This window comes from Saccopteryx bilineata, chromosome 9 (genome assembly GCF_036850765.1).
Source record: "Saccopteryx bilineata isolate mSacBil1 chromosome 9, mSacBil1_pri_phased_curated, whole genome shotgun sequence".
NCBI classification, from domain to species: Eukaryota; Metazoa; Chordata; class Mammalia; order Chiroptera; family Emballonuridae; genus Saccopteryx; species Saccopteryx bilineata.
Genome location: NC_089498.1, coordinates 35,714,106 through 35,738,560, shown reverse-complemented (window position 1 = coordinate 35,738,560; position 24,455 = coordinate 35,714,106). Strand labels below are relative to the sequence as shown.

At 49.1% G+C, this 24,455-nt stretch overlaps 1 protein-coding gene across 1 annotated transcript; it reads right to left on the bottom strand.

Moving 5' to 3' along the window:
* Positions 1-7,589: 7,589 nt before the first annotated feature.
* Positions 7,590-10,503, bottom strand: FOXC2 (forkhead box C2). The gene has a single exon (XM_066243813.1). It carries the CDS (start codon positions 9,979-9,981, stop codon positions 8,476-8,478), a length of 1,506 nt encoding a protein of 501 aa, XP_066099910.1. The 5' UTR covers positions 9,982-10,503; the 3' UTR covers positions 7,590-8,475.
* Positions 10,504-24,455: the final 13,952 nt, after the last annotated feature.

Genomic DNA, 24,455 nt, shown 5'->3' with positions numbered 1-24,455 from the left:
GGATACGTTTGAAATACCGACAAGGGCATGGCAATCAGGGTCGGAAAACCGGTTTGGGTGCAGGCCGGCTTGAAGGAGCGCAGGGCCAGGCCCTGGGACACCTCTAAGGCTCCGTCCTGGGCGCTGCATTTCTAACTCAGGCCACCGTTCCACCTAGCCTACCGGGGCCTAGGTCTTGAGGACGGCCCTCTTGCCTGGAGGGGGCGGGGCGCTGTCCTTTCTCTGGATCTCAGGCTCTTACCGGAGCACCCCTTTCAACCCTGGAGCGAGAAAGAAAGAGCCTCAATGCCGTGCTTTTGCAACCCGCGGTCCCACAGTCCCCAGGGTTCCCCAACCTCTCTCCAGATCAGCGCGCCCCCAGCAAGCTCAAGCTTGGATCCAGCTCGATTTCCAAACTCGGTGCCCACTCTAACAGACCCAGAGCAAGAGACAAACGTGTGTCACTACGCACCACCACCTCCACCTTTGCACCCTGAGCCCTTCACGAAGCTTCCCGAGCACCCGGAGTCCAACACGCACACCCCTGCCTCTCCCGAAAGGCGCGCCGAAAACGACACTTCTTCTAAACTCTAAGGCAAATATGAGCTTGAATTCGTATAATAATAAACACAACCCAATTTGGGCATGGGCCGGACGCAGGCGGAGATACGCGCGGCTGGTGGGCGGGGCACTGATAGTAACGGAGGAGGGGGGAGAAAAACGCGAATTTTAGACGCGGTCTGGAGAGGCACATCTAGCCCCGCGCGTTTGCTGAAGTTTGCAGTGTTTTCCCAGAAGTTGCAGCCATAGAACTCCATACTGGCGCCCCAACCCGACTCCCGCTCGGAGATGAATCCTGGGCTTCTAGGTGACCGTGACGAGTTTTTGTAACTGCTGTAGGAAGGACCGCACTGGTGCATATTTCCGGGGAGCGCAAGGCGCAAGCCCTAAAGCCTGAGAGCGGATGCGCCCTCGTGCGGAAGCTCTGCCGCGTGAGGACGGAGTGAAGGCTTAGTGGTGGGGCGAGGAGGGTATTGGCTGTGTGTGTGGGGGAAGCTGAACCTGAGAGACAGCCGGGCAAAACGGGTGTTCCAGGGAGCCAGGTGGAAACACTAAAAGTTCCCAGTTGGTTCATAAATCTTCAGATCCCAGAAAAGTGCGTTCATGTCTGAAGTCAGTGCAAATGCCTCTACCAGTCGGCAGGGAAGCTCTGAGATGGCCGGATGCTATGGGAAGGACCACTGCGCTTCCAACTCTGGGGCCCCTGAAGAAATCAGGCTCAATGTGGGATGAGGGCAGACTGTACCATTCCCAAACCTCACCTTTCTGGAGAAAGCCTTCTCCTTGGGAAGGCTGGGCAGAGGCCAGACACCAACCCGGACCAAAGTGGCCTCAGAAAAAGAGGCTAAAGGGGAGAGGCGAGCTTTAATCACTGCGCGCTCACTCCCAGAGGCACCTATGCTTCCTCGTAAATTAAAAAGCAGACTGTCGAGTTAGTGATGATCTGTGTCATCTCTCCAAATATGTGCATCACTTTTTAAGTGTGAAGACAGTTAACAATTATATATATGATTGATGTTGCCATATGTGTGATATACTTGAGAGGGGTGAGGACGGAAAGATGCAGGACTTACTCAGCCAGGTCACCTTACTGACATCCTGAAAACCCTGGGAAGGATGATGATAATAAGAATACTATCAATAAGGAAAATAAATCTTGTCCTGGCCAGATAGCTTGGTTGGTTAAGCATTGTCCTGATATGAAAAAACGTTGCCCGTTTGATCCTGGGTCAGGGCACACACACAAACACATCAATGTTTCTCTCTCTCTCCCTTCCCTTCCTCTCTCTCAAAAAAATACATTTTTTTAAACTTTAAAAAAAATTTTAAATAAAATGTACTGAGACTATTATATGCTAGCACCATTCTAAGGGCTGTCTTTGTGTTAGGCCATTCCATCCTCACAGCAACCCTAAGAAAGACATGTGTACCATTCCCATTCTGCAGAGCAAGAAACTAAGACCAGGAAGTTAACTCACTCCAGATCCTCCTCCAGGAAGTCTGACCAAGCCAGGAAAACAATCACATTCTAATAGCTACGGCATGTGGGTGCTAAGGGCCCTGTGGCAGTTCTCTTGAGAACCCTTGCAGCATCTCTGAAAGACAGGGATTGGCCCATTTCACAGATGATGAAACTGAGGCTGGGCACAGAACACCCCAAGACATTGGAGGTAGTAAATAGCAGAACAAGGATCAGAACCCACACTGTTTTCTCCGAAGGTGGGTTCTCTGAAGTCTGAGAGCCTCAGCTGTCCGCAGAGGGTCCAGAGATGTGCCTGCAGAAAGTGAAGGGAGGGGCCCTCCAGAGAGGAGAGGTATTCGGCACCACCAAACGGGTGAGATTTGGAGCATTTTAAGTAGGAAACCAAGAGTCCTCACATCCTATTAAAACCCAGAAGACCCTCCCTTCCTCTCCCCTTTCCTCCCATCCCTTCTCCTCCCCTCCTCTCTCCCTTTGAAAGGACTGGGTAACAGGGTTTCCTGATGCTTCTTGCAATGAGTGGGGGTGGAAGCCACGGAGGTGGCTGTGGACTGGTCAGCTGGTGTTGAGTGAAGCCCAGAGAACAGGATGAGTGCTCGCCTTATTCCCAGAAATGCTTTAAAGCAGGGGTAGTCAACCTTTTTACACCTACCGCCCACTTCTGTATCTCTGTTAGTAGTAAAATTGTCTAACCGTCCACCGGTTCCACAGTCATGGTGATTTATAAAGTAGGGAAGTCACTTTACTTTATAAAATTTATAAAGCAGAGTGACAGCAAGTTAAAGCATATAATAATAATTACTTACCAAGGACTTTATGTCAGATTTTCGCTAAGTTTGGCAGAATAAATCTTTATAAAACAACTTACTCTAGTTAAATCTATCTTTTTATTTATACTTTGGTTGCTCCGCTACCGCCCACCATGAAAGCTGGAACGCCCACTAGTGGGCGGTAGGGACCAGGTTGATTACCACTGCTTTAAAGAGTCTAAAAAGGGCAATTAGGGCAAAAACACTGCATTGCCCAAGCAGTTTAACCTGATAGATACCATTAATTGAGACTAAAGATTCCTGTTTCTTCTGTTATCCAGGTAAATCCTACATCTAATAGTGTGTCTTTACTGTGGACCGGGCTTTGTGGAATAACTTTCATATTGTGTTTGGGACTCACTCATCTTCACAATAGCCCTATTGGTGATCCTATTATTTTTCAGTTGAGAAACAAGTGCAGTGAGCTAGAGGTAGCATGCCTGAGGTCACACGAACCCTCAGATGGCCTGAGTTGGGATGTGTGGATTCAGCTGAGACAGAAAGGCTCTGCTAGGAGCCTGCTTGCAAAAGTACGGCGAAGGCAGAGACGGCCCAGAAGGGGCTCCTGGGAAAAGAGAAGGGCACTAAGTCAGTGGTCACAATGTTCTCTTGCCTCCATGGCCTCTCAGGCTGGGCGGGCAGAGACTAAGCACAAAGCTGTACCCCAGGCTCAGAAGGCCAGGGACTTCCCTCCCAGTGCTCCCCAACTCCATTCTCTTACAGGGACCAGTAATGCCAGCAAGCACATCAACCCGTCAGCACATCCCCTTCCCTCTTCTGCAGCCATCCACACCCTCATCGTCCCAGGACAGTGCAGTGTCCCCATAAGCTTGACACTGGAAAACCACAGCGCCAGAGAGACACATTCAGACGCCACACGAGCTCTGCCTCTCCGCCTTTGCTTCGCAGCCGGGATGCTGTAAAAGCCAGAGAAAGGCTCGCACAGGTCCAGGCGGTGGCATCTTCCCAGCCGCAGCGGTGGTCCCGACCGTGCGGCTGTGGCTGCCCAGACTTCCAAGCTCCCTAAAACATTCCACCTCTTTCCTCACATGCCTATGTCAAAAAGCAAACATGTCAAACGCTTTGGTGAGCCGAGGCCACGCAAGAAAGAGGCAGGCAGGGAGCGCTGCTAAAAGTTTGGGAAAGCATTTCAAGTATGCGGTGCCAGAAGGCAGTCACGGGTGGTGGCTCCAGCCCAGTGTGTCCTGTTCACCTGGAGTCCAGCCTCCCCAGCTGTCCCTGGACTAAGAAACAAACCCTCAGCTTTCCCCTTGTTCATGTCCACCACACTGAGAGTCAGGGGTGTACTGTCCAGAAATGACCCCGGGCACACATTCCACGAGGTGTTAGGCACAGGCTCCAAGATCCCAGCACATGCTCAAGAAACTTAGTTCTCTCATTAATCAATGTATCTTTTCCTGGTGTCTCTCTTTCCTCACCTCAGGTTTATGAATATCAATAAATTCCCATTGGGCCAAACTTGCCCAATGCCCCGTCCAGTTTTTTAAGATTCGGAGTGAAGAGAGTGACAAGGAGAAGAGTGCTGAGCCACCAAGGCTTGTTTTGTTTTTGTTTTTGTTTTTTTTCCCAGGGGGACCTGGGAACTCTGTTCTCTGTGCTTTGAGTACAATTCAGAAGCCTGTCCCAGGCCCGAAGGTGACCCCCAGGCAGTCTTGGGGTAGAAGGGAGGAGATGGACCCCGAAAGATTTATGAGCCAAGTGCTGAAGTTCCCAGGCTTCTGCGTTTTCTTCCCTCCACTTCTTGCCACCAGCAAGGAAGGGGAGAGGGGATCATCGAGGACCCCGGGCAGGATGCCCTGCTGTGCTGGGAGGAGAAGCGTTGGCTGCCCCGAGAGGCCCTTGCACTCACCTGGTCATGCTACAGCTGAGAAGACCCAGGCCAGGGAGGGGAAGTTGTTTGTTCACTCAGCAAAATGTGGTCTTCTCATTTCTAACCCAGTGCTCCAGCAATTCCAGGAGGCAAGTCATCAGTGATTCTGGTGGTCATAGGGACAGGCCGCTTGAATCAGGGCAGGGAGATTCAGCCAGCCACAGACCCAAGTCTGGCCTTGGAAGAGAGGCTGAGTGATCAGGCTGGGCGACAAACCTAGTCCTTTCTTCCTGAAAGCGGTGAGGTTGGGGCGTCTCTCCAAGTGTTACAAGAAGCAGAGGCTACTCCGATTGCAGCCTCTTTGGTGATGGGAATGTTCAGGACGCTTGGAGGCCACGGGGGCTCTCCAGGCCATGCTTTTCTGTCAAGACTGGACCCTGTTTAGAGACACAGTCCACCCAGCTGAGGCCGGTCTGAGACACAGAGTTAACTTCGAGGGAAACGGTTTCTGCCTGGGTCTTCGGTCTGCTTGCATGTAAGTTGCTGTGTCTTTGAGACCTGCAGAACTCTATCTCATTGGGTCAGGAAAGAACACGGTTATCAGACATCGATTTTGTGCAAACTGCATTCTGGCAGACACAGAGCCGCCCCAGCCCTGAGGCCCAGCAGCTTGCAATGGACTTTTGGGCCCTTCCATCCTGGACCTCCTTTTCCCTTTTCCTGAAAGGCCCTGGGCCTCCCGAGGATTGACTGGCAGGACGAAGGGGCAGCAAGTGGGTGGGAAAAGCAGACAGCCTGTGCCTGACATGCCGTCTTGCACCCAGGCAGATGTGCAGGGTGCCGAGAAGTCAGGAGAAGTGGCTCAGCCAGTGCCTGGGCTCCCCGCTGCTCAAGGTGTCCTGCTTCGGGATCTCCCCACTGCGCAGGGAGCAACAGACTCGGCGAGGCTGTGCCGAGCAAGCCCTTAGGCCTGAGGTCCGCTCTGAGCTAGGCACCCACCCCAGCACCCAGCACACAGGCCAGCTTTCTGTACTGTCCTGCGCCTACATGGGCCCCTAGGGCTTCAGACTGAGGGATCTGTAGGGGACCCTATACACCCAAGCCCTCCAAACTGCTGCTGTAATAGGGTCACAAACACAATCCCCCAAGTTGCCCATGCTCCCAAGGGAATGGAAGAGCCCCTCATCATGGTCTCCATGCCATTGGGGAAAACCTTCTCGAGCCACCCACTCTGGTGAGCGGCCCACACACAGCGGGGACTTCTCTAAGAACCCTTCCCGATCCAGGGCGGGTTCAGAGGCAGCGCGGGCTGTCTTGCACCCCCCACTCCGTCCTGTCTCTCCTTGGTTTTCCATGTGTCTCTCAGACCTGGTCTGAGTACTAAAACTGAACACGAGGGCAATATTTCTGGAAGGACTCTTTGAAACACCTGAGGAAGACGAAAGCCAGTTAGAATACTATCCTTGTCTCCTGTGGCGAACAGGAGCAAAATGAAACCGGCATGCTGAGCTGGGCTGTCTCTTTCTGCAGCTCAGAGAGGGGGTCTCTCTCTCTCTCTCTCTCTCTCTTTCTCTCTCTCTCTCTCTATCCCTCTCTCTCTCTGTAGCTGGCTGGTCCAGCTCACTCAACCAAAGCACCGTGGCCTGGGCCCCGCTGAAGTCAAGCGCGGAGCCCTGGAACTCTCCGTTCCTGCGCATTTCTATGGAAAGGAATAAAATGCAGCTTTTTAACCACATGCCACCTCTTGGGCCACCGATTGAAAGAATCCATGTCACACATATGGGAAAAAATGATTATGCTCAAACTTCCCCCAATTCTATGTCAGCACAACAGAGAGACAAAACGCCATGTTTAAAACAACACAACACCCAGGTTACATTCCACGCCCCTGCACGAAGGAAAACCACCTTTTGGGAGATCATCCTGGCCTGAAAGGTCCCGTGCGCAAAAAGCCTGCGGCCCTTGGTGAGGCACAGCTCACCTGCTGGGGTGGGCAACATCCCCCAATCTGGAGTTCTGGTCCCAAAGTTTAGATACAGAAACCAGCAGGAGAGTTTGTGGGTTTGGGCCAGGGACATAGATAACAAAGCCATTTCCCCGTGGTCACATCTCACAAAGGCTGTGTCGCTATTAAAAAGAAAAAAAAAAGATGAGATATTAGAATTGAAAAGAAAAATAATCTCTCTATTATTTAAAGTCTGAAAAGATTGATAAATTTAGAACTCAAAGCATTGGAAATTATTTTTGAAGGGCAATGAAGCTTTGAGATCTTTCACTGCATTAGGGTAAAGCTTTCGAAATCAAATCAAGAATTAAAGAGATCTGAAATGCACTTCTTACGTGGCCGCTACTTAGATGGTCAGGAAAGCCTACAGACTCAGTCCCCCTTGGCACCTTCGCCGGCCCGGGTCAGATTCTCCTCTGAAAAACCTTTGAAGGGGGTAAGGAAGTCCGCATTTTAGGAAATGCAGGGAAAGCAGGACTCCCCCTGCTTTGTAGTTAGCTGACAAAAAATAGTTTTTCTTCCCCTCCTAAGCTGGGGATGGCTGGACATTCCGATGGAATGGCACTGTTTGTTTTGACAAGTGGAGTGTTTTTCTGCATTTAGCAAAATGCATTACGGCGAAATACATTACAGCATGCAACCCTTCTGGCAGCCGCGTCCAGCCAGGACTGTTTCTGGATCGCCTCGACCAGGGTGAAATTTTTCATTAATCGAAAGCCTTTCTGTCAATGAACAAGACAATAGAAAATGCTCCCACTCCTCTGCGATCATCTCTCTCTCTCTATGAATATATTTGCACATTTACCCACCTGTGTAATAAAAAAATAATCAAAACAGGTGAATTTGCGAACCCACCTTCTTTTTTCTTTCTTTCTTTCTTTTTTTTTAATGTGAGAACACAAACACACTTTTTTTGGGCAGAAAAACAACATGGGTTTATTTTAAGGTAAGTACAACAATTAAGACCACATAAGACAAACACAGGTGAAGTTAAATTTTTTAAAGTTTTTTTTTTCTTTTAGGAATGCTCATGGAGAAATCTACTATACAAAACCATCATACTTTGTAAATAAAAAGTATCAGATACTTGATTTCTTTCTCGGCCAACAACAAAAAATAAATTATTTTCTTGTTTTGTAAAAGACCTACAACTGGGGAAACAATTATATTTCAGAATTGTACAGGGGGAGGATACCCCACATAGGTTTTTTTTTTTTTTTTGAATTTTCAATTTGGCAGTTAGAAATGGTTGGGCAAGATGAAAATTATCCAGTGAACTCAACTTTAAATATTATATTAATGGCTCTGAACGACAACAACAACAAAAAAAATAGCCTGATTACAAATCCACACATTTGTACAGCACGGTTAGAGAAATTTAAAATTACACACAGCACATACAAAATCTATAGAGACTCCCATAAACCTATCATAAACCTATGGAGGTCTCTACAGAGAGTCATTAACTGGGTCGCTATGGGGTTTGGTCCATAACTTAATTTTGGAAACCCCAAGAGAAGTAGATAGAGAGCACAGCCATCCTGGTAGGGGAAGGGGGATTTAAAAATTAATATTCATTTCGTTGGGCTGCGTCCCTTCCACGGGGGGGCTTCTTGAGAATTTCAGAAACGGGGCGGCGAATTAAAGTTACCTGCAGTTTCCCAGAGGGCTGAAGCTGGCGCGCGCGCGCTCTGCTCCCGGGTCTGAGAAAAAGCTGGTGGACGTGTTTTGGTTCTTTTTGCGTCTCTGCCAGCCTGAACTGTCTGAGAGGGTCGCGTCTGGGAGGCGAAGCCAGACCTGCCAGGGCCGGTCAGTATTTCGTGCAGTCGTAGGAATAGGGAGCGGCGTGGCGGTAGAGGGACGGCGTGGATCTGTAGGGCAGCTGACAGCTCGCGTTGCTGCTCACCTGGGGTTCCCCAAGGGTCGAGTTCTCAATCCCCAGCCGGTGGGAGTTGAACATCTCCCGGACGTTGGGAAAAGTCTGCTGCTGGGCCGCGAACGTGTGGCCGGGAAGGTGGTTCAGGTCCCCGCTGTGGTTGAGATACCAGGAAGCCGCCTGGGCCGCGGCGGACCCGGGCTGCGGCGCCGGCTGGGGCTGGGGCGCCGGCGGGGGCGGCGGTGCCTGCGGGTGGTGGTGGCCGTGATGCTGGTGGTGGTGTCCTGCGGCGGCCAGCGCGCCCTCCTGGCCCGAGGCTAGGTTGAGGGCGCTCAGGGGCGACGTGGGGCCGCTCGGGTGGTCCGAGAGGGCCTCGTCCAGCGCGGGCGGGACACACATGTGCGCCGGCCGCTCGGCGCCGGTGTACAGGCTCATGGCGCGCATGCTGCACTGGTAGCCGCCGGCCGCTCCGGCCTCCAGGCCTTGCGCGCACGGCTGCCCGTAGGCAGCGGGCGGCGCGGCGGCGTAGGGCAGCGCCAGCGGCGGCACCACCAGGCCCGTGCGCCCGGCCGCCGGGCTCAGCTCGCCGCCCGGCGGCGACGTTCGCAGCGTCATGATGTTCTCCACGCTGAAGCCGGGCAGCCCGTTGGGCGCGCCCGCGTGGTGCTCGGGCAGCGAACCGTCGGGGGAGCCCGCGGGCGTGGAGGCCGCGCTGCGTGGGCTGCCCTGCAGCGCGCTCTCGGGGCTCAGCGTCTCCACCTTGGTGATGACCGGCAGCGCCGGCGAAGCCGCCTCGCTCTTGATCACCACCTTCTTCTCGGCCTCCTTGGGGGCGTCCGCTAGGGGGGGCCCGGCTGGGGCGCCCTTGGACGTCGCCGGGGGCGGCTCCTTGAGGTGGGCCCGCTCCTCCTTCTCCTTGGGTACGTCCTTCTTCTTGAAGCGCCGCCGGCGCCTCAGGAAGCTGCCGTTCTCGAACATATTGTAGGAGTCCGGGTCCAGGGTCCAGTAGCTGCCCTTGCCGGGTTTCTTGTCGTCGCGGGGCACCTTGACGAAGCACTCGTTGAGCGAGAGGTTGTGGCGGATACTGTTCTGCCAGCCCTGCTTGTTCTCCCGGTAGAAGGGGAAGCGGTCCATGATGAACTGGTAAATGCCGTTCAGGGTGATCTTTTTTTCGGGCGCGTTCTGGATCGCCATGGTTATGAGCGCGATGTAGCTGTAGGGCGGTTTTACCAGGTCCTTGGGCGCCGCGGGCTGGTGGTGGTGGTAGGGTGCATAGGAGCGGCCCATGCCCGCGCCGTACTGCTCCGGATGGCCTGAGTAGACGCCCATGGGGCTGGCCATGCCGCTGTAGCTGCCCGCCGCCCGGTAGTAATTCTGCTCGCTCAAGTAGGGCACCACTCCCAGGGCGTTGGGGTCGGACACGGAGTAGCGCGCCTGCATGCTGCGTCCGAGACGGCTCGCCACCGCCTGTTCGCACGGACCGTGATGAAGGCCCTGCGAGAAAGAGAGAGGGAGAGAGAGCGAGCAAGCGAGAGCGAGCGAGCGAGCGAAAGAGTAGTCAGCGGGCGGGGGGGGGGGGGAGCCCCGGGTGTCTGGAAACCTCGGGGGTGAGGTGGAGGAGGCGCCGGCGCTCGGCGCTCGAATTCGGACGGAGAAGGGGCGCTCGTTTTCAGCGAACCGGGAGGATCAGCATCCTGGAGGGCGCGCCCCGGGCAAGCGCAGCGCCGGCCCCTGCTCGCTCGCTCGCTCACTCTCAGGACCCGGCGGGTGGCAGCCCCGGCGGGCGGCTGGGGACGCAGCGGAGACGCCACGCGCGCTGCGGACCAACGTTGGTCCCCCGGTCCGTGCTGGGAGGGGGAAAGCGGCTCTCCAAGCTCCCCAGCAAATCAGTAGCCCTGAGGGTCAGCGAGCCGGGGTCCAGACTGGCTGCCCAGACGAGCCCGGAAAAAGAAGCAAAGTCCCTTTTAGGGATTGGGAAAAGTTTCAAAAGTCGTCTTGCTGAAAGCGAGTTTTTACTTTCCTCTGGCCACGCCCCCTCCGGGAGCCAATAACCAGGCAGCTCTGGGGAGCTGGCACCCAATCAGGACGAGGAGCGCCGCAATCCGGCGGCTCTAAGACCCAGCCGCGCAGAGCCAGACTTTAATGCAGCTCCAGTCTTAACTTGAAAAGATTTTTTTTCAAGAAAAGAGTTATATCTTATTAAATTTTATTTTATTTTCACAGTTTGGTTAGTGGGCCCACGTGCCCAGAGCAAGAAGAAAAAAGCGACGCTCTTTTGCAAAAAAAAAAAAAAAAAAAAAAAGCTTTGAAATATAAAAGCGAATTGATTAATGTAGTCAAATATCTCTCTCCCCAAAGACCTTGTAAGTAGCAAAGACCCTGAGACTATTTTTCTTATTAATGAGTGATGAGGCGAATAATTAGATTTCCTAATTGTCGGGGCCCAGGTGTAATGGATTCAAAGCAGACGTGCTGGCTTAGCATAGAAGGGGCCTCCCCTGAATGTTGTTATTATTTAAGCAAATAATTAATAATCAACAGGGAGTGTCCAGCTTCAGGGCAGTCAAGAATAACCTATGAAGGTTTTAGAGGTAAATTACAGACATGGAATGCCCCTCAACCCCACCTGAAGAGAAGGGCCACAGTGTCCATAGGGGTTAGTTAGGCGGAGCGGGGAAAGTAGCAATATCTTGAGAATTGAATCCTCTAAATTCGCCATGGATTAGGTAAGTCACTCGCGTCATTGCGAACAGTTTTGTGGAATTTGGGGAAGACAGTGAAAAAAACTCTGTTCGGTTCCCCGTGCTCGCTCCCGCGTCGATGCCTGCAGCCCACCGGCTCCAGCTTCGCAGTGGCTCCCTTTTCCCGGACAAACGCTCTCTTTGACAAGCTGGTTCCCGCGCTCCCGAAAGCTGGGAACAATGCAGCAAGCCCCGGGCCGGGCCGTCTCCTCTGCCCCAGCCGAGAAACCCAGCGGCTCTCCGTGGGGACTCGGCCCCACGACGCGCGTCCCTAGCGCAGGCTCCCTACCGCGGCCGGCGCCTCGAACACGGACCCGAGCGCCGTTCCTCTCTGCGCAACCCGCAAAGCCCCCTTGGGATTGTCCAAGCTGACTTTTTATATTTCAATTGTGTTTGGTCGGTTGGTATTTGATAGGTGATTTGGGCGCCGGGCCTCCGTTGGAGGACACGATAAGCGGTTGCAAACGGTTAAAACACCCCCCCAGAGATGCTGTTACTCGGGATATGGACTTGGAGCGACTCGGGGTCCTCGCCCTTCCAGGCTTTCTTCTCTCTAGGAATCCCGGAAAGTTTGTTTATTTGTGAACTGAGTATTTATTCCTTCAACACCTCGAATAATCGAACCCCCCTTTGCCCGCTTCCCCTGAAGGGGCGGGACCCCCATAAGAAGGGCTAAACGCTGGTCAGAATTCTTCTGGAAGTTGGCCATCCGGTTGGGTAGAGAAGAGGACTAGATAAAACTTTTGTTTCAGGTTTCCTCCTAACTCCCCTCCTGACCGTTCAGATTCCTAGGGACGTGGTGAGAAAAATCTACCATCACTCGTAGCTTTTGGGAGGTGAACAGAAAGCATGGGGGACATTTCACTTATTTTCATAAAGAACAAAAATTATTTATGTGCATTATCTACGAATGCTATTATCTCATAACTCAGAATCAAAGAAAAAACACAAAACAGGTTCCTATTAAGTCGAATATTCTACTTCTGAAACATTATATTTTTATGGCTGCTCTGGGTTTCTTTTCCTAACTTGATTTTTTTTTTTTTTTTTTTTTTTTGCAACGAAGTAAAATAAAGCTACCCAGTCCTAAGCTCACAGGTAAATAGTTTGAGTGTTCTTTCACTGATCGTCACCCCCCCCCCAACTCTCACTACGACTTTATTATTTTTTTTAATACCTATAGTACATTCACATCCATCTTTTTTTTTTTTTAAAGCGCTTTGGCAAAAAAAAAAAAAAAGTCTTTCTCCTGGAGTGTGTGACAGGTACTCTAAGTTCTGCTCACAGTTTTACTGGAGATGCAAACTATTGATCAAGAAACACTCCTCAGTCTGTAGGCTTCCTGGAGGAATATTATTTACTCTGGTTTTACGAGGTGCTTTAAAAAGGAAAAAAAAAAACAACTTTATCACTGAACAGGCTAAAACCCAAAATAGCTGAGGACCATGGAAAATAAATTCAAAGAGATCAGTTTCTGCCTGAGTTTGCATTTACAAGGGTGTCCAGGTTTAAACCAATGTCACCTAAAAAGAACTAGGCTGAGTTGCCAAAATTAGTACCCCCCCCCCCAAAAAAAGAGTGGGGTTGGAGGAAAGGAATAAGGATAATCAATACAGAAAAGGTGAGAAAGACATTTTCCTTTGCTCCTGGAATTAGGTTTCTTCTCCGCTCAGTAGGACTCAGGGAGAAATGTTTATTCAGGTTATTAAAACAACACCTACCGCACACCTGGACTTTGCAAAAACCGTATTTCCGATCTTTTCTTTAACCTACTAGGGTATTTTGGATTAGGGCTGCTAATTTCTTGCTGATTTCTTCCTTTCTTGACCTCGTTGTCAGTGAGCCGAAAGCGGAATTGGGCCCCAGAGAATCCTGTGTGCTTCTAGAATAATAAGCGATGGTAAAGGCAAAAGATATTCAAGTCATCCCACTCCCACCCCGACCGCCATCACTACCACCGCATGGTATTCTCTCCTGGGCAACACCAGCTCCTGCACCTGGAGGTAGCTCAAATGGACCTGGAGGGTTGGCACCACCTTGAGGCCAACGGAGGAACTACTCTTAAAAGCAAAAAAAAAAAAAAAAAAAAAAAAAAGCCAGTCATTTTGGTTACAAAGAAGGTGCTGACACCTTATGGATACAATTTAGCATTGCACGACAGGAATAAAGCCTTCAAAATCTGTGAAAGTAAATAAACCGTGTGCGGTGCGTCGTTTAAGGAGAGAAAAACACTTTCCATAGCTTTGCAATGTGTCAAGAACATGATCTGTTGGAAAACAGAAATGTCTTTGAAACTGCTAGGGGAGCAAGAAATTCTCTCTAGGGAGATTCTCTGGGGTTTTAAGCAAATAAAATCTGTACCTCTTAGATGGTTAGAAGTTTGGGTATTTTTAAAATTATTATTATTCCAGGGTTGTTGAACAAATTGCTCTTCCGTGCAGCTGTCCTTCTGCCCTACGTGTGGCATGAGTTTCAGGGAATTCACCAGGAAAATGTTTGTACTAGACTTGTACACGGCTTTGGCTTTAACTAAGGGAAAATTTTAAATCCATCTGCAGCTGTGTCTGCTTTTGAGGCACTGAAAAAGGGCACAGCGAAAGGAGATTTGTATCTTCTCTCACCATTTTCAATACTTTTGGCCCGATATCCTTCAAACATTTCCCTTCTTGGCTTTACAAGACGCCTCTGGTTTTAGGGAAATGGACCAGGAATTAGAGCTGTCCTAGGCTTCCACAAGCTGCTTGGGGTCTGATGAACCCTTGTGTTAAACAGAGTTAATACTGCTTCTTAAAGACCCATTGCAACGCAGCTCCAAGCAATTATCTTTTTCCAGGACAAAAAAAAATGCGTTCCTGATGAAAACTATCTGAGCCCATTTTACTGAGCATGACCAATCCAAGTACTTACCATGTAACGGCACCTTTCACAAAGGGAAGTGGTATAGAGAAGAATACAACAGTCAAGAAAACAACAGACTGTTCTTGGTTAAAAGAAGACAGAAACTTGATGACTAAATGCAATACTTGATCCTAGATGGAGAGCATTTTTAAAAACTAGTAAAGGACAGGTTCGATAGTACGGGGGAAGGGGGATTTGAAAATGGAGTGCATATTAGATCATAAATTTGTATCAGGTTAAAATTCTTGAGTGTGATAATTATATGTGGTCAAGTAAGAACATGTTCTTGTTTTGCAAAAGTACATGTCAAAATATTTTGGGCTGATAGTCATCATCTCTGCCACATTTAAAAGATGTAACCAAAGGTGGGGGGGGGTAGGAGGACTGAGGGGAGGAGGAAAGAGAAAGGTATCTAAAAATATAGGAAAATGAGCCTGGCCAGGTGGTGGTACAATGGACCGAGTGTCAGCCTGGGATGCAGTGGACCCAAGTTAAAAACCCCGAGGTCGCTGGCTTGAGCACAGGCTCACCAGCTTGAGCGTGGGATCATAGATATGACTCTATGATTTCTGGCTTGAGCCCAAGGTCGTTGGCTTGAGCAAGGGGTCACTGGCTCAGCTGTAGCCCTCCTGTCATGACACATATGAAAAAGCAATCAGTGAACAAATAAGGTGCCGCAATGAAGAATTGATGTTTCTCATCTTTCTCCCTTCCTGTCTGTCTGTCCCTATCTGTCCCTCTCTCTGTCTCTCTTGCTAAAACAATATAATAATTGTTCTCTCTCTCTCTCTCTCTCTCTCTCTCTCTCTCTCTCTATATATATATATATATATATATATATATATATATATATATATATATATATATATAAATGAGGACAATTGCCGAATCTATGCTATCTGGGTATTCATTGGGTACTTGTCTCGCACTTTTCCTGCAAGTTTAAATAATTTCAAAATAAAAAAAAATCTGGAGGAAAACACCTTTGCTATTCTGAAAATTAAAAAAGGGATATGACACAAAATTAATATCTTCCTATGGAAGGAGTTGCGAATTCTAATGTGGCGACTCAGCTTGGTCCTGGTGCCCCTTCTCTTTGTGTTCTGGAAGTTTCTGAAAAATAGTCATGGAATTTGTCACATTAAGTTGTGGTTTCTAAAAAGAAAAAGAAGCAGATTCTCTTATAAGTTAATCTTCCTTATAGTTCAAGCATTGCCACAATTAATACAATCAAAGATGCAAGAAATCCAAGAGTATTTACAGATGTTTTTAGAATATTAAAGATATACATATTTCTTCTTAAAGAGAGTTAATGACATGCTTCTCTGTGCTGCCCATTTCATACAAGCCCTAAATAGTGCCCTTATCCAGACTTCTATGCAACTGATTTGCTTACATGGTATATCAGTTAGTTAAGGCTGGTGTGTGCATAATAACAAACACCCCAAGTCTCAGTGACTTAATCTTGAGCCAGCCTCGGCTCAGAAGGAGCACTGCTCATCCAAATCACTCAGTGGCCAAATGTTGTCTCTCCTGTCATCTTCACAGGGACAAGAAAGGGAGATTCTGCCCTGGGAATTGTGTTCCAGCCTGGAAGTGACATGTTTCACTTTCATTCACAACTCACTGGTCAAAGCTGATCACATGGGCCCAACACACCCAAGGGATAGGAAGTTTAGTTTCCCTGTGCCCAAACACACAGGCTAGCTGATATTTGTTTAGTAGCTTTATATCTGCCACATATGCCCTAGGCAGGCAGTGACTCTGCCTTGTCCCCTTCTGTAGTCCTAGTGCTTTGCACAATAACTTGGCACATAATAGGTGCACAAGAAGCATGTACTTCATGAATGTCTAACTTTTCCAAGATTTCCCTAATATATGAGAAAATGTCATGTGTGCATATTGTGTGCCAAGCACTGTGCTAGCTGTTCTGTCCGTGACTGCTCATTTAATCTTCTTTTGTGGGTATATACCATTAATATCACTCTTTAAGAGGTAAGGCAACTGAGCTTTAGAGATCTGAACTAACTCAAGTCGTGCAGCTATCAAGTGATGGAATCAGGGTCTTTTAACCCATTACTTTACTGTCTTTTTGAAATTAGGGTTAGGGCCTCGGAAATTAAAGAAGACCTAAAAATTAAAAATAGAAACTTCTATATAAAAAGCCTATATGGAAAGATGCCTATATATAATTTTCTAAATATATATATATACACAGTTAATAGTGTATGCATGAAGGCATGACTTCTGAACACACATGACTCAATGTCTATGAAACTTCAGCTTTTTATATCACCAACTTGAAACCCTGTAATTAACCCTGTAGGGTCAGTGACTCATTATCAGAGCCTGTGAAGCAGGCTGCTCCCTGGGAGGTGCAGACAGGGCTCAGATTGTTGGACAAAGACAGGGAGAGGACGAGGTAGGGAGGTCACTTGTTTTTCACCAAATTTACAGCTTGTGGGGTCAGTGCTCTGACCCCCAGGGAAGAAGCTAAGCTTGGAATCACAATCAGGAGGCAGCTTTGGCTGGTGCCTCCAAGTGACCGCTGGGTCTCAGGGTGGCAATAACCAAGGAAGACCCCGGTGGGAACTTTTAAGTACAGAATGAAGTCAGCAGCACAGAATTACTGCCCCCTGGGATCAGACCATTGCTGGCACTGGCTGCTCTTCACCTTTAGGAATCCCAAGAAAGCCAAGAACATTCTCCCGTTGGCTCCCAACCTCTGCCCGTGTGCAGCCACACAGCCTGGACCCTTGCAGGGCCTGTGCCTGTGCCTTTAGTCTGGGTCCCTCAGTTCCTCACTGCCTTGCCACCTCCTCTGCGTCCCCCCCAACCACCCACAAACTTCCTCCCCCTCCCCTTATCCACCCCTCATGCTGATTAGTGTCACCCTGTCTGATAGAATCCTGAGCGTCCCTCTGTTTGTCGCCACCCCTCACCACACCCCCCCCACCATCAGGATGTCAGCAGCAGGGAGGCAGGTGAGGCCCTGATCTGTCTTGGGCTCCCCACTGTACCCAGCACCCAGCAATCTGCTCAGTATGAACTCCATGCTTTGAAATCCTAAATGGAACAAATGGATGTCACTTGGGGGCTTCAGGGACATGCCCTCCCTCCCACCATAACCACAGTCATGGTCTTCTTTTTAGCAGATCAAACCCAGAATTCAATTCAGACATGCCCTGGCGCTTATTTTAGGCAGATGCTTCCTGAGGACTAAGAGTGCCCCGGCCAGTACTCCAGGCTCCCACACTGGCAGGTGCAAGGCTGCCTGCCCTACAGGGGACTCACAGGCTGAAACCTTTTTTTTTCTTAAGTGAGAAGTGGGGAGGCAGAGAGGCAGACTACTGCATGAGCCCAACTGGGATCCATCCAGCAAGCCCCCTAATGGGGCAATGCTCTGCCCATCTGGGGCCGTTGCTCCATTGCTCAGCAACCGAGCTATTTTTTTTTTTTTTCTGAAGTTGGAAACGGGGAGGCAGGCAGACAGACTCCCGCATGCGCCCGGCCGGGATCCACCCGGCATGCCCACTAGGAGGCGATGCTCTGCCCATCCGGGGCGTCGCTCTGTTGCGACCAGAGCCATTCTAGCACCTGAGGCAGAGGCCACAGAGCCATCCTCAGCGCCCGGGCCAACTTTGCTCCAATGGAGCCTCGGTGGCAGGAGGGGAAGAGAGAGACAGAGAGGAAGGAGAGGGGGAGGGGTGGAGAAGCAGATGGACGCTTCTCCTGTGTGCCCTGGCTGGGAATCGAACCCTGGACTCCTGCACGCTAGGCCGACGCTCTACCACTGAGCCAACCAGCCAGGGCTGCAACCCAGCTATTTTAGTGCCTAAGGCAAAGCCATGGAACCATCCTCAGCACCCCAGGCCAACTTGCTCCAACCAAGCCATGGCTGCAGGAGAGGAAGAGAGAAAGAGAAAGAGAAGGGAGAGGGAGAGGGGTGGAGAAGCAGATGGTTGCTCCTCCTGTGTGCCCTGGCCAGGGAATCAAACCCAGAACATCCACACACCAGGCCGACACTCTATCGCTGAGCCAACCGGCCAGGGCCTGAAACTTACATTTTAGCAAACACACTGAGAGCCCTCACCATGTTGTAGGCATTGTTCTCATGATCAGCATTAATCCTCCTGAGCACTGAGAGTCAGATGCCAGCAGGCTCTCAGCCCATCCTACAGATGGAGAAAGCACAGCACAGAGCTCCCCAGTCACCTGCCCAGACTCAGTCCCTGTGAGTGTGGGCCCGGGAGCTCCTTGTCTTGCTGCGCTCCTGTGGCCGTCGTGCACGGAGAGGGGACAGGGTGAGCAAGCTAAGATTCTGAAAGGGGAGAAAGAGGATAGAGGAATGCTTCTTGGAGACGTCAGCAGTTGAGCTGACCCTTGAGACCTGGGCAGGGAAAACTTCACACTCCAGTGGCCTTCTTTTTACTTGACAGTGAAAGTTGTCAGATTTAGCAACTAAAAATATAGATGCCCACATTGTGCATGGGACATGTGTATGCTAAGAAAAACTATTCATTGTTTATCTGAAATCCAAATTCAATTTGAACCTTGTATTTAATCTGGCAAACCTGAACTTGGGGAAAAAGAAGTTCTTCAAACACCTTTTTGATTACGAGCTTATTAAACATTCCTACATTTATTAAGTATTAGGTGCCGCTCCAAACAACTAAGCATTATTAGAGTTTACTGTAAAGGGGGCGCATGAGAGGAAGTCCTCACTCTGCTCTGTCATTGTCCAGTGCCTGATAGGGGAGATACTAGTAATTGCTTGCAGCTTGAAATATAGAAGAAACTTGACTGCTTTTAAAGGAGCATGGCATTATACATTACGTGGTTAAAAACCTGATCATACAAAGGACGTTAAAATGAAAAGAGCACCTTCTTGCTACCGCTCCCCTCACTCACAAGGACCATTAACTTCTTTTACTGTTTCTTCTAGAAGTTGCCAATGTTTCTGGGGGAAAAAATAGACTTTGCTGCTATTTCTTTTCTTGGTGACAATCTCTTATGATTCTTTGCCTGCCTGCTCTGTGTTTAAAGATGGTAATAAGTTTACTTAGAAGAAATTGGCTGGTTCCTGTGTGCAGGGCGGGGTGGGCAGGGGTGGGGTAGCACTTGAAAACTTGACCTGCCTGGTTCCCGGTTATCCTGGCTGAGAAGTGTGTATATTTTAAATTTGCACTTGGGTTCACCTGAGGATGCCAGAACCCTCCCTCCACCCCTGTACCATGGAGATGTTTTTTTCAGTTCCTCTGCAGATTCCTTTTGTGCCTCTAAGTAAGGCCTCTTAGCGTTCACCACTCCTTCCACCAACTTTCACATGTTTACAAATTCCCTGCTTTGTTAGAGGGGTTTGTTGGTGCCCCTCCCCTTCCCTCCTGGTAGTCTCTAGGCCAATTGGGGGTGAAATTTTTGACCTCTGAAAATTGGGGGTGTGGAGGAGGCAGCCTTTCTGGGGTGGGAAAAAAAACAGGAACAAAACCCAGCAGGAGGAGGAGAGCGGGGCTGAATGAGGGCAATGTAGTCTGGTGGAGAGCTGAGGCTTGCATGCAAAGCAGCAGTCAAGCAAGGCCGGGACTGCCCAGGGTGAGAAGGTTGCGCTTTGCCAGGTGGAGGCAGTGGGGAGCTGTGAGGTCATGGCTGGAAGACCTGCAGGTGGAATTCAGGTGGACGGAGGGCAAGAAAGGGAAAGCAGAGGAGTAGGAGTGGGGATAGGTGGGGAAAGAATATGGAGGAGGAGAAGGGGGAAGAGAAGAAGGAAGAAGAAGAGGAGGAGAAGGAGGAAGTAGACCCAGGGAGGGGGAGCGAGCAGAGGGGGAAGGCAGGAGGCAGCTGCAGTCTGAGGCACAGTGAGTGACATCTGTGGCCTGGGTGCTGGCAGTGGGAATGGCGAGGCATCGCTGGGACACTGCAGGCATCCCTGTCTTGCCACAGCACAATCTCTCATGAATTGCCAGGTGCTGATGGACAGGCCTCACCTGATCCCAGGACGGGAGCGTGTGCCTAGCTCAGAGCAGAGCCAGTTGACAGAGGAATGCCTGCAGGTGGAGAGGAGTCTTCTAGCTTCGCAGGAGTAGGCCTTTGTTGTTACTAGAATTATTATTATTATTATTAGTGCTTGAGGAGTTGTGCATGTGTGTGAATATGATGCAGGGAGAAGTCAGCTGAAAGCTGAATGTGACATGTAATATTTTAAGCCTGGACCTGTGAACTGTAGGGGCTGGAAGTGCTGGCATTTCAGAAGCACCCCCAGGGAGAGGTTTAACTCTCAGTGCCACAGCACCTGGGATGAATCACTGGACCTCGTCTCTCAACACGTGCCTTCTCCTGTCGCTCTAGCAGGACTGCTGTGGAACAATGAGAGCTAACTTCTCCAGCATGCTCACTGAGGGCTGGGCAGGCACTGTGCCTGGACCCCCGGTGTAGCAGCCCACTCTGTCTGCTCACTGCTTCTAAGGGAGGAAGCACTGCCCTGCATTTTACAGGAGAGGGAGCAGAAGCTCAGAGAGGTGCCATTGATTATCCAAAGTTACGCAGCACTCCGTGGCCAAGCTTTTCACCTGCTTACCTTTTTCACTATATTTTTTCTAGTCAGGTTCTAAAGGACTTGGGAGAATTTATAAGGAAATGCCTATGACAAGATTTAAAACCAGTGGTGGGATTCAAATAATTCAACAACCTGTTCTCTGCCCCAATGACTGTTTTAAGTATTAAAAAAGATATAACGAAAGGTAATTTATTATTTCACGCACTTAATACTTAAATAAGAACAATAAAAGAGATACATAAAACTAGATTATAAGAGTTTTAAAATATTAGTGAAAAAATATTAAATAATACCTGACCAAAAAAAACCCAATAAAACTATTATTTAAGATATTTCTATATTACTTCTTGATTGGCACCCTCACTTGCAACTTTTTTCACCTATGAACATTGCTATAAGTGCTTAGAATACACTGTTGCACAGATGGGTGCTTAGAATACATTGTTGCACAGATGAACATTAAAAAAGAGTAAGGAAGAACATTAAAAAAGAGTAAGGAATGTAAATTTGTGATTTCCACATTGGGCAACTGCCCAGGCGCCCACTTTAGAGAGAACTCTGATTACAAGTGCCATTTTAACAACTGGTTGGCCAAACTCAACAAAAAATTAGGTATTGGCTTTGCTAAACTGGTGTGAACAGGCTGAATTCTACCACTATTTAAAACCCTTAAGTGAATTTGCACACGATGTTTATAACAGCTTTATTCATAATTGCCAAAAGTTGGGAGCAAGCGCAGTGCCCTCCAATAAGTGAACATATAAATAAACTGTGCTACAGCCAAACAATGGAATAACATTCGGTGCTGATAAAACCTGAGCTATCGGCCCTGGCCGGTTGGCTCAGTGGTAGAGCGTCGGCCTGGTGTGCAGGAGTCCCGGGTTAGATTCCCGGCCAGGGCACACAGGAGAAGCGCCATCTGCTTCTCCACCCCACTCCCTCTCCTTCCTCTCTGTCTCTCTCTTCCCCTCCTGCAGCCAAGGCTCCATTGGAGCAAAGTTGGCCCGAGCACTGAGGATGGCTCTGTGGCCTCTGCCTCAGGCGCTAGAATGGCTCTGGTTGTGACAGAGCGACGCCCCAGCTGGGCAGAGCATCACCCCTTTGTGGGCATGCCGGGTGGATCCCATTTGGGCGCATGCAGGAGTCTGTCTGACTGCCTCCCCGTTTCCAGCTTCAGAAAAATACAAAAAACAAACAAACAAACAAAAAAAAACCCTGAGCTATCAACCCACACAAACACATGGAAGAAGTTTGAAGGCACATTACAAAGTGAAAGAAGCCAATCTGAAAAGGCTGCATGCTGTATGATTTCAACACTACGACATTCTGGATAAGGCAAAATTATGGAGACCGTAATAAGATCAGTGTTTGTCAGGGATTGGAGGAAGGGAGGGATGAATCGATGGAACACTGAGGATTTTCTGGGCAGTGGAACTACTCTGTATGATATCGTAATGGTGGACACATGTCATTATACATTTGTCCAAATCCATGGAATGTACACCACCAAGAGAAAACCCTCTGTAAGCAGTGGACTTTGGTTGTGTCTTTGCTGGGGTTGCCATAACTAGAATACCAGAGACTAGGTGGCTTAAACAACAAACACTTATTTTTCACAGTTTTGGAGGCATGGGAGTTCAAGACCAATGTGAGGGCCCTCTTCCTAGTTCTTAGACAGCCTTCTTCTTGATGTGTCCTCAAAGGGATGGGGCCAGGAAGCTCCGTGCAGTCACTTTTTATAAAGGTTCTGCCCGCATGATGTAATCTCCTCTCACAGGCCCCACGTCCTAACACCATGACACTGGGGATTAGATTTCAACATATAAATATTGGGGTGCCACAAACCTTCAGTCCATGATGATAATGATGTGTCAATGTAGTTTCAACCATTTCTACAACAGTATCACTGTGGTGCGGGATGTTGATAGCAGGTGAGGTTGTGTTTGGGGCGAGAGAGGTGCATGGGAACTCTTTGAACCTTCCTCTAAATTTTGCTATGCAACTAAAACTGTTCTAAACAATAATGTTTATTTTAAAAGATCCTCAAGTGACCAAATGCAAACTTACATATATAATCAAGTTTGAAGCATTTGGGTTAAAATTCTAGATATCTGTTTACAAGAGAGCCAGCTAGTTTCTTCTAAGACATTGTTTTTATGATTTATTCATTTAAGTGCCTGGACTTTTGGGGGCACTTTTAATTTGAAAACCTGCTGTAAAAGAACTAAATAGAATGTACTTTCCAAAACTGCCACTGGGGAAGATTGTCCTTGGTGTTTCATTATTAATGGGGGAATGTGCCAGCCTGGCCACTTGAGGGACTGGGACTGTTTGTTGGCTATCAGTTTGGTCTCTGCTCTGACCAAAGCTGGCTAACAGTGTGTCTTGCACATTTCTGCTGCTGGGGCCAGGTGAACTTGTATAAAATATTCTCCACAGATCTACTGTATTTTACTGACAGTGGAAAAGGATACCCAACCTCTCTGAGAGATTTCATGTTATAACCTCCTGTTGTCCAAAGCGATGCTTTGGACTCCTTTGGCAAGCCTGGTAAAAGACATGGCCACTTTCATATAACATTGAGGCCTTTATATATTATATGTTAATGTCTTTATATATTAATGCTATGGATACCACCTGGGCATGCAGAGTTATGACCAGGAGCCACAGACTTGCAATAACCACATTGGGGTTCCATCATGCTCTGTCCCTTCCTATTTGGGTGACTTTAGGAAATGTTCTTCAACATTTTTCTCTCCTTCCTTCCTTCCTTCCTTCCTTCCTTCCTTCCTTCCTCCCTCCCTCCCTCCCTCCCTCCCTCCCTCCTTCCTCCTTCCTTCCTTCCTTCCTTCCTTCCTTCCGTGAGAGGAGGGGAGGCAGAGAGACGGACTCCCACATGCACTCTACTGGGATCCATCTGGCAAGCCCAAAAGTGGGTGATGCTCTGTTGTTCAGCAACCGAGCTCTTCTTAGCGCTTGAGGCGGAGGCCATGGAGCTATCCCTCAGCTCCTGGGGCCAACTCACTCCAATCAAGCCATGGCTGCAGAAGGGGAAGAGAGAGAGAGGGAGGGAGGGAGGGAGGGAGAGAGAGAGAGAGAGAGAGAGAGAGAGAGAGAGAAGTGAGAGGGAGAGGGGTGGAGAAACAGATCGGTACTTCTCCTGTGTGCCCTGACCAGGAATCGAACCTAGATCATCCACATGCCGGCTGACATTCTATCACTGAGCCAACCACCCAGGGCCATCAATCTCTTGAGTCTCTGTTTCCTCCTCTCTAGAATGCCAATCACATTTGCAGCCTAGGGTTCTCGTGGGGATTATATTTAGATAGGACCTTGCACGTAGCCCAGAGCCTGGCCCAGAGCATTGTTTATTACTGTTATTATGTTCTGATGAAAGCAAATGGGATAGGATCTGTGTTCTGTGTGACCTTGAATAAGTCACTGGAACACCTGGAAACTTATTTTTCATACCTGTAAAGTGGGTACTAAATGTTTTGTCTATTTCACGAGTTTGTTGTGAGGACTGCATGAAGTATTGGATATATAATTTTGAAAAGCAGGTACCGTTTCTTGAGTGCTTTCGATGCCCTATGCCTGTTGCGTATAAAATCACTCAGAGGGAGTGGTTACTAGTAGCTGGTGCCCCACCCCTTGCTGGAGGGGGGTAGGGGTTATCTTCTTAATGCACGGTAAAACTGACCCTCTTCATTATGTCTGTAGTT

Bases quoted from the DNA above. Each gene is read 5' to 3' on its own strand.
- FOXC2 (XM_066243813.1), bottom strand. From the start codon at position 9,981: ATGCAGGCGCGCTACTCCGTGTCCGACCCCAACGCCCTGGGAGTGGTG.